Source organism: Onychomys torridus, chromosome 7, assembly GCF_903995425.1.
Source record: "Onychomys torridus chromosome 7, mOncTor1.1, whole genome shotgun sequence".
Lineage (NCBI taxonomy): Eukaryota > Metazoa > Chordata > Mammalia > Rodentia > Cricetidae > Onychomys > Onychomys torridus.
In genome coordinates, this window is record NC_050449.1 from 71934965 (window position 1) to 71949022 (window position 14058).

At 46.1% G+C, this 14058-nt stretch overlaps 1 protein-coding gene across 1 annotated transcript; it reads right to left on the bottom strand.

Annotated features, from left to right (window-relative positions):
• Positions 1 to 4288: 4288 nt before the first annotated feature.
• Positions 4289 to 7588, bottom strand: Eef1a1 (eukaryotic translation elongation factor 1 alpha 1). Its single transcript, XM_036193551.1, has 8 exons — positions 7509 to 7588; positions 6354 to 6531; positions 6062 to 6241; positions 5681 to 5977; positions 5451 to 5601; positions 5111 to 5367; positions 4796 to 5030; positions 4289 to 4700 (listed from the first exon to the last, which is right to left on the bottom strand). Exons 2-8 carry the CDS (start codon positions 6495 to 6497, stop codon positions 4576 to 4578), a joined length of 1389 nt encoding a protein of 462 aa, XP_036049444.1. The 5' UTR covers positions 6498 to 6531; positions 7509 to 7588; the 3' UTR covers positions 4289 to 4575.
• Positions 7589 to 14058: the final 6470 nt, after the last annotated feature.

Sequence of the window (14058 nt, forward strand, 5' to 3'; positions counted from 1 at the left end):
GGGAGATCCAGGACAGGCACCAAAACTACACAGGAAAAAAAAAAAGAAAAATGAAGACTAAGGGCTGGAGAGATGGCTCAGAGGTTAAGAGCACTGACTGCTCTTCCAGAGGTCCTGAGTTCGATCCCAGCACCCACATGGCAGCTCACAACCATCTGTAATGAGACCTGGTGCCCTCTTCTGGCCTGCAGTCATACATGCTGTTTAAAAAAAAACAAAAAACTGTTTGGAAAAAAAAATGAAGACTACAAAACCTGCCAGATTCACTCAGCCATTTCTTTCTCTCTTTTAAGAAGTTTTGAGCTCATGTGCTATTATTACGCTATCACACACATATAATCCTAGTACTGGGAAAGGCAGCAGAGGAGAGGGACGAGCAGATAAAGAAATGAATCAGCAGTTAAGTGCAGTGGCTGCTATTTTAGAGGACAAGGGAGCAAGTCTCAATGCACGTATAGTGGCTCACAATAGTATATAACTCCAGTTCCAGGGGATCTGACACCTGGCCTCCATGGCCTTGTACACAGACATACATGTAGGCCAAACACCCATACACGTAATACTTTTTTCTTTTTAACACTTGAAAGAGGCGGCATTAAGCTCAGAAATTCAAAGTCATCTGTTTAGGGTAGTCTGAGCTACATCAAGACAGTCTCGGGTGTATTGGTGGGTGAGATGCTGTATGTGTAGCCCATGTAGTTTCTAATTTTGTTATTTGTAGGTTAAAATCTGATTTAGGACATTTAAGTCTTAGATTTCAGGACTTTGGAAATTTTCAGTAGTCATTAGTTTTAATTAATGAAAGTGCTATAAAACAGACACAAAATTATTTTGTAAGCTGGTTAAGGGAGGTTAAAGATGGTCATGTTTCATACAATAAAAATGTTTGGTGATGTAACTGACCTGGCCATTATTTAACATTAATAAAGCAATCCATCCATAGTAACTGAATTGTGTCTAGTAATACCATATCCTTTTCTGGTACACAGTATGTGATTCAAGAGCAGATTGGGGTGACTAATGTGGGCCCCTTCCTTGATTTGACTAGTCTTTATGGGTAGACTAGGGGAGGAGCATAGCCAATGGGCCAGGTGACTCTATCTTTAGTGCCAGCAGCTAGAACTTAAGTGTTCTAAAGGCACCACTTTGGTCAAATATCCAAGGTCTGATTATGTGGGAGGCAACCAAATATTTTGTGATTTGGCATGGCCATTTGGATGGAGTTCAGTTTTCCTAGATTTGTCTCTAGTTTTAGTCTTTCCAGGTTAGGTCAGTGTCTTTTGTTATATAACTTTTTAAAAATATATTTGTGTGTGCAGTGGTGTTTTGCCTGTATGAACATCTGTGCCAGATCCCCTGAAACGAGTCAGTTTTGTGAGCTGCTGTGTAGGTAGTGGGAATTGAACCTGGGTCCTCTGGGAGAGCAGCCAGTGCTCTCAACTGCTGAGCCATCTCTCCAGCCCTGATACCTTTGAAAAGGTAGCTTTTCTTTTAGTCCAAACCATGTGTGTGTGTTTGTGTGTGTGTGTGTGTGTGTGTATATACAGGAATAATACATAGAATACATGGCAAATTCTAGCCAGGCATGGCAGGTGACAGCATTGCACATTTGCAGCTAATGGTGAGACTACCTTTAAATTTAAAAAAAAAAAAAAAATGTAGTGCACACCTGTAATCCCAAGACTTGAGGAAGGAGCATTGCCTCAACAAATTGGGAGGCAAGCGGAAAGTACACAGCAAAACAAAGCCAGGCCAGCCTGTAATCCAAGCAGCACTGGGGAGGCAGAGACAAGAGGAAGGTCAACCTGGTCTACCTAGTATTGGGAAGTTCTAAACAAGCTAGAACCACACAGCAAGGCGTGCTCAAAAGTAGGGGGATAAGGTAGGGTGACTAAAAAGATGGCTTACCAGTTAAGATCACATGCTGCTCTTCCAGGACTTGGGTTCAATTCCCAGCATCTACATGGTGGCTAACAATCTGTAACTCCAGACCAGAGGATCCAAAACCCTCTTTCTTCTGGCCTCTACAAGCACTAGGCATGTATGTTATGCAGAGATAATACCTCCATATTTGAATATGTAGGTGTGTAATCCCATTCTCAGAAGGCCATGATGGGATCACAAGTTTAAAAATGGCCTCAGCCTGTTTTTTTTTAAAAAGGAATGATAGTTCAGTAGTATACCTGCCAACCATGTACAAAGGCACCAGGTTCAACACCCACTAAGTACCTTCCCAAGGAAAATTGCTAAACTAGGTTGATTTTTAAACACCAGGGGTGGCTAAGAATTGCAGTGTAAGCATTAAAAATGATTCCATCCATTTAACAGAGCCTGTTGTGCCTGTGGACAAAAAGACAATAGGCTCTAATGCTTGTGTCCTAGTGACGGAACTTTTATCAGGCTCAGCAGCATATACCTTTACCCACTGAGCAGTCTCAACAGGCTTTTATTTCTTGAAACAACAAAATATAGTCCGGTCTGGTGTTGGACTCCAAAACCTATTTAACCCAGGCAGACCTGCAACTCTTGAGAATGAGCCCAACAATAGCCTTCAATCCTATATTGTCAGTAGCAACAGCCCTTGTTTATTGATGAGCAAAAAAGGCTTAGGTGTTTTGACTTCCCAGCATTAAAATGTCCCAAGCACTGCTCTAAGTGGGAGAGGCCAGCCTGGTCTACAGAGCTAGTTCTAGAACCAGCCAAGCTACACAGAAATCCTGAGGGAAGCGTGATTCTCTAGAACACCATTCTCAATTCTTTAAATTCCTTGATTTGGCTATATTTATATGCATTTAATGCATGGTACACAGGGCAGAGACCCTAAATTATGTGTGTTGTTACCACCATATGGGTGCTGGAAACTGAACCAATATACTCATTTTCCATACCTGAGCGAGGGCAAATTCAACCCAAGCCCACACTAGAGCAAGCACTATAAATATTTAAAATCCACTTTCACTTCTACTGGTGCATACCTGGCATGTAGCTAACTCGGTAGAGTTCAACCATCAAGCCTTAAGGTACTGGATTCCACCCCCAGCTCCAAACATATGCTCCTTTATCTTTTTCAACTTTAGCAATTTTAGAAGTTTCATCTCTGAAGTGCCAGTAGGTGGTGCTATTCCAATGCACTCACAAACTAGGTTTGACAATTTCCATATGCCAACAGGCCACATCTCCTGCCCTTACTAATCAATTTTCCAGGTAGATCTTCATTCTTAGGGAATACAGCTTATTAAACTAGTTTAAAAAGACTACTCACATCTGCAGCAACCCATCCATTATACTTGCACTAACCTGAACAAGCCCAATCCCACAAACACTAGATGTGTATAAACTCTTAAGGCCACCTGTTAGGGTCACATCTGTGCTTCATGTGTAGCAAACCCATACACCAACACATCCACATTCAGAGCCTAGGATAGAACTCATGTTTTGCCATTATTTCAAGCTGAAAGAACATCCTGCTCAAGATTAGGTGTTCTGGCCATCACTTTAATATGCAGAATGTTTCTGGGCTAGAGAATGGTACTCATTGGTTAAGAGCACTGGCTGCCCATGTGGGATTTGATATCCTCTTCTGGCATAAAGCCGTGCTACATGTAGATAGAAAGCACTCATTTTTTTAAATATTTCCTTCCCAGTCTATTCCAATGGTAAAAGTGCCCCATTCTGAGTAGTCTTTCTTACCTTGATCTTTTCAGCTGAATCAAGTTTGTGCCCCAGGAGCTTGAATTCCCGATATCACAAATACTTAGCAATGTTTTACATCCCACAAAAGCTTTATCTATTCCAACCAAAAAAGCTGAGAAAAACTAGGCAAGCAGATTTTGAAACTTTTTGCTTACCATTTATTATTGCTAAATTCTAAATGTGCAAACCAAAGCCTGCCTCACATTTTAATTATTCAAATATACTGTGAAGTTCTACTGTATGGTGGCACATTGCCTTTTATAAACCCCAACAATGGCTCAAGGCAAATCAACTTGACATCTGTCAGCCTGGATTCATTCATCCATGCCTGCCAACCAAACTATATCCCATATCTAACCTTATCAACTTCTTTACATAAATACAAATCAGTGTCCCAACCAGTAACTAGAAGCCAAGATTCCCACAGCTAATTAGGATTACAAATTTAGTTTTAAAGCCATCCCTTGGGCCCTTGAAATGGCTCAGCCCTGGGTAAAGACTGATGACAAGAGTTCAATCCCCAGGGATGCAAGTGGGACACCATCCAACTTGTCTAAAGCACTTAGTGATGACGTTTCAGCATTGACAAGACAGATTTCTCATTAAACTTGTTTTAATGGGTCTCAAAATTCTGTGACAGATTTTTGGTCAAGTTGTTTCCATTAAAAAGTACTGATTTTGAAAACTAATAACTTAAAACTGCCACACACAAAAAAAATGGTCCACAAAACATTCTCCTTTCCTTCTGAAGGTTTTACGATGCATTGTTATCATTAACCAGTCTTTTACTATTAAACTTAAATGGCCAATTGAGACAAACAGTTCTGAGACCGTTCTTCCACCACTGATTAAGACTGGGGTGGCAGGTGTTAGAGAGAATATTCATTTAGCCTTCTGAGCTTTCTGGGCAGACTTGGTGACTTTGCCAGCTCCAGCAGCCTTCTTGTCCACAGCTTTGATGACACCCACAGCAACTGTCTGCCTCATGTCACGAACAGCAAAACGACCTATTACAGAAAGACCATTTGTGAGTGAGACTTATTCATAATACAGCATTTCATTCTGTAAAATACTTAGTGCATCAGAAATAGGTTATGCTTACCCAATGGAGGATAATCAGAGAAGCTCTCGACACACATGGGCTTGCCAGGAACCATATCAACGATGGCTGCATCACCAGATTTCAAGAATTTAGGGCCATCTTCCAGCTTCTTACCAGAACGACGATCAATCTTTTCTTTAAGCTCAGCAAACTTGCATGCTATGTGAGCAGTGTGACAATCCAGTACAGGAGCATAGCCAGCACTGATTTGGCCTGGATGGTTCAGGATAATCACCTGAAGAAAAACAGCTCTTAAGTATTGCCTTCAGCTTCTGCATGCAAACAACTTACACACTTGCCACCTATCTTAATTACCTGAGCAGTGAAGCCAGCAGCTTCCATGGGTGGGTCATTTTTGCTGTCACCAGCAACATTGCCACGTCTAACGTCTTTGACGGACACGTTCTTTACATTGAAGCCCACATTGTCCCCAGGAAGAGCTTCACTCAAAGCTTCATGGTGCATTTCAACAGACTTTACTTCTGTTGTCACATTGACTGGAGCAAAGGTAACCACCATTCCAGGTTTTAAAACACCAGTCTCCACTCTGCCCACAGGGACGGTTCCAATACCTGAAACATTTACAGCATGTAAGGTGAAGACAATTGGACACACCTCAGAATAGTTCAGCCCAGCATTCTAATGTTCTACTTACCACCAATTTTGTAGACATCCTGGAGGGGCAGTCGCAGAGGCTTGTCAGTTGGACGTGTTGGTGGCAGGATGCAATCCAAAGCTTCCAGCAGTGTGGTCCCACTGGCACTGCCATCTTTGCGGGTGACTTTCCATCCCTTGAACCAAGGCATCTAAAAAAACATAAGGTAGCCAATGTTACAGCCTGCCCACTCCAGCTTTTTCCACTAAACTACCTGCAAAGTCACTTACATTAGCACTTGGCTCCAGCATGTTATCACCATTCCAACCGGAAATTGGCACAAATGCTACTGTGTCAGGGTTGTAGCCAATTTTCTTAATGTAGGTGCTGACTTCCTTAACAATTTCCTCGTATCTCTTCTGGCTGTAGGGTGGCTCGGTGGAATCCATTTTGTTGACACCAACAATTAGCTGTTTCACACCCAGGGTGTAAGCCAGAAGGGCATGCTCACGGGTCTGCCCGTTCTTGGAGATACCAGCTTCAAATTCACCAACACCAGCAGCAACAATCAGGACAGCACAGTCAGCCTTTAAGAAATAAGAGTCATGCTCCGTTAATTAATGATAACCTTCCGGTGGTTAATAAGAGTCAGGAGTCTAAATTTTACAAACCTGAGATGTGCCTGTAATCATGTTTTTGATAAAGTCTCTGTGTCCTGGGGCATCAATGATAGTCACATAGTATTTGCTGGTCTCAAATTTCCACAGGGAGATGTCGATAGTGATACCACGCTCACGCTCAGCTTTCAGTTTGTCCAAGACCCAGGCATACTTGAAGGAGCCTTTTCCCATCTGTTAAGCAATTCAGAATTACTACACCCAAATCTCTAGGTTTTCCCAAAAAGCATTCCCTCCTTACACCACATTCCCGCCCTCCTCATCTTTCCCCTTGCATCACACTCGCCTCGGCAGCCTCCTTTTCGAACTTTTCGATGGTTCGCTTGTCGATTCCACCGCATTTGTAGATCAGGTGGCCGGTTGTGGTGGACTTGCCTGAATCGACGTGTCCAATGACGACGATGTTGATGTGAGTCTTTTCCTTTCCCATTTTGGCTTTGAATTAGCGGTGGTTTTCACAACACCTTACCAAGAGGAGGGGGAGACAAAAAAAAGCGTCGAAAACCACCTTTGAACCGCTAAGCGGCTCGACAACCAGCTCGCGGCTGCAGGCACACGCAGAGGGGCAAATTCCAAGAATGACTTCCACCGCCGGGCTGGCCTGCCTGCAGTCTCCACCCACCCGATGTGAGCAAACTCCAACGCCATGGCTAGCTCCCCTCCCCCAGCCGGGGCGAGCGGGGCTCCGAGAGGAGCGGCCCGGGGTGACTGAGCTGCGGCCGGTACACCGCGGGGTCACAGGAAGCGGCGGCCGGCGAGGGGCAAGGCCCTCTTCCTTTGTGTGGGTGACTCACCCGCCCCGCTCCGCCGGCCTGCCGCGTCCTCCATTTTGAGCTTGCGAGCTACAGGGCCCGGGAGCGGCCATCTTTCCGCGCACGCAACTGGTGCCGAGCGGGCGGGCGGGCCGGCCTCACCCACGTCGGAGGCGAGGGCACACGGCGCCGCCAGGCCACACCGTGCCGGCCACGGGGATCACCTGGCCCCAGGACCTCAGCCCCCACGCCTGGTGGCCCGGGCAGACCTCGGGCCTCGCCCCGTCCAAGCGGCGTCGGACATGTGCTCCGAGACGGGCGGGCGGGTCCCAGCGCCCCGGCGCCTGTCGCCGATCCCGCCCAACCTGAGGTCTACGGGGCCCGGAGGAGCAACTCCACACCCCTGCTTTTGTTGTCCCGGGCCGCCGGGAGGCAGCGGGGGCCAGCGGGGCAGAAACCCCAGTGCGCTCGGAGCGGCACGCGGCGGCGCGCCGAGCACGCTAGGCCGCAAGCCGGACACGAGGCGAGGCTCCGCGGGTGCCGCTAGGCCGCGGGCTCTCCCTCCCGCACGGCCGGCCGATCGGGGCGGGAATGCTCGCAGGGAAGCCTGTTGGACGACCCCCCGCACGCCAGCCCGGCCCGCTCAAAGGAGGGATCCCGGGCCCGCGGAAGCCACGTCCGCCACTCACCTGCGTTCTGACGGCAAACCCGTTGCGAAAAAGAACGTCTAAGGCGACTACCGCACTTTTATACCGTTCTCCCCCACCCTCGGGAAGAGGGCGGAGCCAGCACACGACACCACTTTCCCAGTTTGCCCCGCGCCAGCTCCCCGGCCCCCCGCTCGGCGCGCCCTTCCCCCACCGCCCGGGGACTGTGGGCTTGTGCGCTCCGGCCGACCCGCGATCGGCCCTCGGCGCATGCTCCTCCCGCGGTGCTGGGCGGGCGCCGCGATTCGGGGCTGTGAGGGCGGGGAGAATTTAGCGACGGTCCCTGGATTACCCGGCGGCGGCGAAGGCGCAGGCGAGCCCTCCTTTTGTATGAATTACTCTCTGCTCCAGCCGCCGGGGGTGGGGCGCCGAGGCTCTGGCCGAGAGGGCGTCCCGAATCCGTCCCTACCCTTCCTGACTCCACTGCCAAGGCAGTGTCGAGATCGGGGTGTCCCTTCCCACGGAGGCTACCTCCCGACGTCACCCCGCCATCCTCCTGCTCGCCCCCCGCCTCCCTGGCTGCTCCAGCCCGGAGAGGAACACAATGCTGGGGACCCTTCAGGGCCCCAGAACCCCAGGGCTCAGCTCGGGGGACCAGAGCTCGACGGATCTGCCCCTGTGCTGGCCTCTTGGTTCATTCCATCCAACGCCAGCTGCTTCTCTGGAAGCCTGTAGCGCGCTTCACGCCCTAGGAGTTCCGTTCAGAATAGGATTCAATCCTACAGTTAGCTTTACTTCTGATTCTAGGCTTGTTACGCTAAAAACGATGGTGTGTGAGAGCATATTTTTTTCCATGTACAGTTATTTGGTAGAGCATGAGGAGCCCGAAAAGAATCTAATCACACCACATGGCCTCATTTAGAAGCCAACATCAGCAATCTTACCCTAACACTTGTGAAATCAGAGCTTCTCAAAAATGGTTCGTCCTATTTAAATGCTCTTCTTCCCTGCAGTTCCAGTGATCATAACTGCATTTTGTTGCTGTTGTTTTGTTTTGTTTTTGAGACAAGCTCTTTCTTTTTAGCCCTGGAACTCACTATGTAGACCAGGCTGACCTCAAACTCACAGAGAGCCTCCCTGCCTCTGCCTCCTTCGAGCTGGGATTAAAGGCGTGCGCCACCATGCTTGTCGTAGCCATTTTTAAATGCCTCTCAGGGCAGGCACTCAGAAAAAAAAAAAAAAAAAAAAAAAAAACTTAATTGTTTGCTTCTTAATGTTAGCCATGGCAAAAGCATTTTGAAATGGGATATGGGATGGTGGAGATGGAACCCAGGGCCCCTGCACATCAGGCAAACACTCTTATCACTAAGCTACATTTTTAGCCCATAGAGCATTTATTTTTAATAACGTGATTATGGATCATTAGATCTCCTCTTCCAGATGTACGACATCACTGCCTAGTAAGAAACATTGGAGTTTTTTGAACCAACCTAATGAGCATTTGAGGACCTACTGACTAATGTCCACAGAAACACATGACATCTGCAAAGGATCTGCTTCTGGATAGGAATCCACAGTGAAACTAGAAAAAAAAATGAAATATAAGACAATTTTGGAAACAGTTCAAAGCAAATTTACATAATGTTTACTTGCTTCTTATCTATTATCTACTTCTAGTTTTCAATTATATTTCACAAGCCAAACTGTTGTTTTTTAACTTTTTTAAAAATAGCACTATTTAGTGTGTGTGCATGCACATGCCACAGCACTTGTGTGGAGACCAGAGGACACCCACCTTTCAGGAGTCAGTTCTCCCCCTCAGCTGTATAGGTCGAAAGGGTCCCACTCAAGTCAGGCTTTGCAGTGAATGCCTGTACTCACTAAGCCAACTTACCACCTCCTTAAGTTGTTTTTGTTTGAGACAGAACCTGCCTGCCATAGCCCAGGCTGGCCCCAAACTCACTATGTTGCTGAGGCTGGCCTTCAACTTCTAATAATCATCTACCTCCACTTCTCAAGTGCTGGAACTACAGACTTGCTCCCACCATACAGGCTTCTTTTCTTCCATAATTGGGGGGAAGGGGGAGCCTTCTGTGATTGCCTTCCTAATACTTATTTTACAGATCCTTACAACCTTCTCAAAGCAGGTTCTCTCATTCATCAGGTTTCTACCTTCATTTTCCTTTAACTCTGGTCATTGTAACTAAAGCATCTCAGACAAAGTTTCCCTAAAGTATATACAACTAATCATTTTCTATCCACAGAAGCCTTTTCTGGCCAAGGAGGGTGTTAAGGGACCAAACACTGGGTCTATGCAGGCTAGGCACACAAAAGCCTTTTCTATAATGTCCACATTACCCTCTCTCATTTCACAAATTCTTTTTTCACACATAATTTTTCTACGGTTCTTAGCCAGTCCTATAAAATTATCTTGATATCCTAGTGCCTATTTGTAACCAGAGAAATTATAAGAAACACACGAAAACCAATCCCTACCAATAGACCCAATCTCTCTGCTCTCATTTATTTCCTTGGAAACACTGGTTAGTGAGTCCTCTTTGGAATCCCACAGTTGGCTAGCTATGTTAGTAGTGTATTACAGTAGTAGTCACAGTGCCACACTAGATATTAGTTTCCATGCTTGCTTTAACAGTGCATGCTTCTAATGGTTTAGGCTAATATATTATTAGCGTAATATGATAGCACACATTTTATTTATTTATTTTTTTATTTGCTTTTTTCTAGATAAGGTTTCTCTGTGAACAGCCCTGGCTGTCCTGGGACTCACTTTGCAGACCAGGCTAGCCTCATTCACAGAGATCCACGTGCTTCTGCCTCCCTCAGTGCTGGGATTAAAGACATGCATCACCCTGCCTAACAACAGTACCATATCTTAACAAGAATGGCAATTTTTTGACCACATAAAGAAACCATTATTTTATGACCTGAGGGGTTGAAGCAAAACTAAAGAAAGACTGAACATTAAGGGGTTTATTTGTTGTAATTAATTATCTTATGTGTATGGATGTTTTGCCTACATCTGTGTCTATGCACTGTGTGTCTGTCTGGTGCCCTTCCCCTGGAGTTGCAGAAGGTTATATGCTGCCTGATCTGGGTGCTGGAACTGAACCCCTGTCCTTTGCAAGAGCAGCAAGTGTTCTTAACTGTTGAGTCTTCTCTCCAGCCCTAGTTTGGTGTGTGTTTGTTTTCTGAGGCAGTATTTTACTGTGTAGCCCTGGCTGGCCTAGAACTTACTATGTAGATTATGCTGGCCTCAGAGATCCTCTTGACTCTGCCTCCCAAGCTTGGGGTTCTGGTCTTCGTTCTGTTCTGTGTGTTTGTTTGTTTTCTTTTATGTGGTGGGGGGAAGGGGTTCAAGACAGGGTTTCTCAGTGTACACCAGGCTGGTCTCTAACTCAGAGATCCACCTATCTCTACCTCTCAAGTGCTGGGATTAAATTAAAGGCTTGCACCACCACAGCCTGGTGTACAGAGCCTCAGACTGGAGAGATAGCTCAGAGGTTAAGAGCACTGACTGCTCTTCCAGAGGTCCTGAGTTCAATTCCCAGCACCCACATGATGGCTCACAACCACCTGTATTGAAATCTGGTGTCCTCTTCTGGCCTTCAGGGACACATGCAGACAGAACACGGTATACATAATAAATAAATAAATCTAAAAAAAAAAAAGAAAGAAAGAAAGAAAGAAAGGCATAACCTCAAGTAACCTAGGCTGGCCTCAGACTCATTAAGTAATTAAGGATAACCTTGAACTTCTGATTCCCCTGCCTCCACCTCTCATACTGAGAATACAGGCATTCATCACCAACCTGGTTTTATGCAGTGCTGGGGAATCTAACCCTGGGCTTCACAAATGCACTCTAGCAACTAAGACTGGTCTTCAATCTTGAAAGCTAGAAATTGAGCTTTTGAAAGTTTTATTCGAGGTTCAGAATCAAGGCTAAAATCTAATCCTTAAAAAGGGTCTTGAAGCCGGACGGTGGTGGCCCATGCCTTTAATCCCAGCACTCGGGAGGCAGAGTCAGGAGGATCTCTGTGAGTTCAAGGCCAGCCTGGGCTAGAGAGAGAGAGAGGAAGAGAGAGAGAGATCAAGAGAGAGAGAGATCTCGAGAGAGAGCTCCAGAACAGCCAAGGTTGCACAGATAAACCCTGTCTCCAAAAACAAAAGCAATAAAAAGACAGGATTGGAGAGATGGCTCAGTTGTGAAGAGCACTGGCTGTTCTTCCAGAGGGCAGAAGTTTAGTTCCCAGTTCTAGGGGATCCAACACCTCTGGCCTCCCAGGGCACCTACATTCATTGGCAGATCCACAGTACCTTTGCCTGCAGGCCAGACTTAAAAATAAGTCTTAAGCCGAGCGGTGTTGGCACACTCCTTTAATCCCAGCACTCTGGAGGCAGAGACAGCCAGATCTCTGTAAATTCGAGGCCAGCCTGGGCTACAAAGCGAGTTCCAGGAAAGGCACAAGGCTACACAGGGAAACCCTGTCTCGGGAAGAAAAAACAAAAAAAACAAAAAAAAACTGGGAGCTGGAGAGATGGCTTAGAGATTAAGAGCACAGACTGTTCTTTCAGAGGTCCTGAGTTCAATTCCCAGCACCCATATGGTGGCTCACAACCATCTGTAATGAGATCTGGCACCTTCTGTATACATAATAAACAAATTAATAAATACATCTTTAAAAAAAACCCAACATTATAATCAAACATTCTAAATATAATTGACAGAATGGGTTCAAAATTACTCCTGAAACAAAAATGATGTTTAGCCATATATTCACCATCACCATTGTTATTGCTATTATTGTTGTTGTTATTTGATAGTGGAAAGTGAACCTAGGCCCTGGCATATGCCAAGCCAGCTTTCTATCTGTATTCTAATGCAGTTTAAAAAAAAAACAAAAAACTTTATTTCCTTGCATTTAGAGGCAGTTTCACATAGCCTAGACTGGCCTTATCTTCCTACGTGCTAGGATTTCAGGTGTGAGTGTCAAAGCCTGCTTTACTTTATTTTTTGAGACAGGGTCTTGCTAAATTGCCCAAGCAGGCATCGAGCTTGAGGTGGTCTTGCCTCAGCATCCTAGGTAGCTGGAATTACAAACCTGTCACCAAGTACAGCTCACATTATGATTATGCTAAATAAGGCAGAAAAGTAATATTCAAAAATTGAACCGCTCCTCCCAAAGCTATCCTAGAAAGTAGATCTTTTCCTAGATATTAGAGAATGGGAGCATACACTTTACAAACGCCATATGGAGGATGCTATCTAAGATACCAACCCGAAAATGAGAAAAATCGCACGAGACTCCTAAGGAGCCTACAGAGTGCTCTTGAAGTTAGATAATGGTGGGGATTTTCCACAAAGGAAGAGAAATCTCGAGTCTTGTGTTTAAGCGTAGATACCTTTTAGCCGAGGGGAGTCTAATGTTTATTTCTGGTAGACACTGGCTGCAGCCGGTGCTGCTTGCAGGGAGCCACTTCCGCTTCGGGGGAGGGGAGGCAGCGCAGTCTCCTCCCCCTCCTTCCTCCCACCCTCCCCCACCCCCGCGGGTCGCCGCCGCCGTGCACCTGCTAACCACCAGCCCCACCGAGGGCCACGTCTGTTCTCCCAAGAATGAGGTGGCCCAGGCCACCCCTCCACCTGCCCCCTCGCTGAGGTCACTTTCGTGTGTCCTCCGTCTGAGGAAGAGACCTGGAGGATGGAAGGGTTCAAGTGCTTCGCTCCGAAAGACTGAAGTTAATATCAGGATTCATTAAAAGCACTCACTTTTTGCGCAACCCCAGTTTTGAGCACAACCCTAATTCGTTCGGGCTCCTCCCCCTCTACTTCATGTTACAGCAGATACGGTGTGCTTTTTACTAAAATCAGAGCTAAAAACAGTGACTTCGTTGAGACTATATCTACACACACACACACACACACACACACACACCTCTTTACATATATATGTTTTCGAAATAGGGTTTCTCTGGGTAGCCCTGACTATCCTGGAACTCCCTCTGTAGACCAGGATGGCCTCAAACCCAGAGATCCGCCTGCCTCTGCCTCCTGAGTGCTGGGATTAAAGGATTACACTACCACCACCTGGTTTTTTACTAATAATATTTTACTTTTCTTAATTTGCTCACACATCCACGAGGGTGCACTCTTAGGAAGAAATGTAAAGATTACAGGTATAATCAGAGTAAAGAGGCATACTAACATTCTTCTACTATACATACACAATTGCAGAGCTCCAAGCGTCTTTCTGGACTGACTGACTATACTATGGTACAGTCCTAATTTTAGGCACTTTTAGACACTAACATTTTTCTGTCACATTTTCATCTTGCTATACCAATTGAAAATTATTTCTCCTGAGCATGACAGCACACGCCTTTAATCCCAGTGCTCAGGAGGCAGAGGCAGGCAGATCTCCGAGTTCAAGGCTAGCCTGGTCTACAGAGTGAGTTCAGGACAGCCAAGGCTACACAGAGAAACCCTGTCTCAAACAAAACAACATCAACAAAAAGAAAATTATTTCTTCACTGCATAGCTCAGGCTAGCCTTGAACAGGGGCTCTTTACCTTAACT

Coding starts and splice junctions, on each gene's coding strand:
- Eef1a1 (XM_036193551.1), bottom strand. CDS start 6,497: ATGGGAAAGGAAAAGACTCACATCAACATCGTCGTCATTGGACACGTC. Junction 5,602..5,680: donor TGCTGGAGCCAAGTGCTAAT/GTAAGTGACTTT, acceptor ATGTTTTTTTAG/ATGCCTTGGTTCAAGGGATG. Junction 4,701..4,795: donor CTCTGATTATCCTCCATTGG/GTAAGCATAACC, acceptor TTTCTGTAATAG/GTCGTTTTGCTGTTCGTGAC.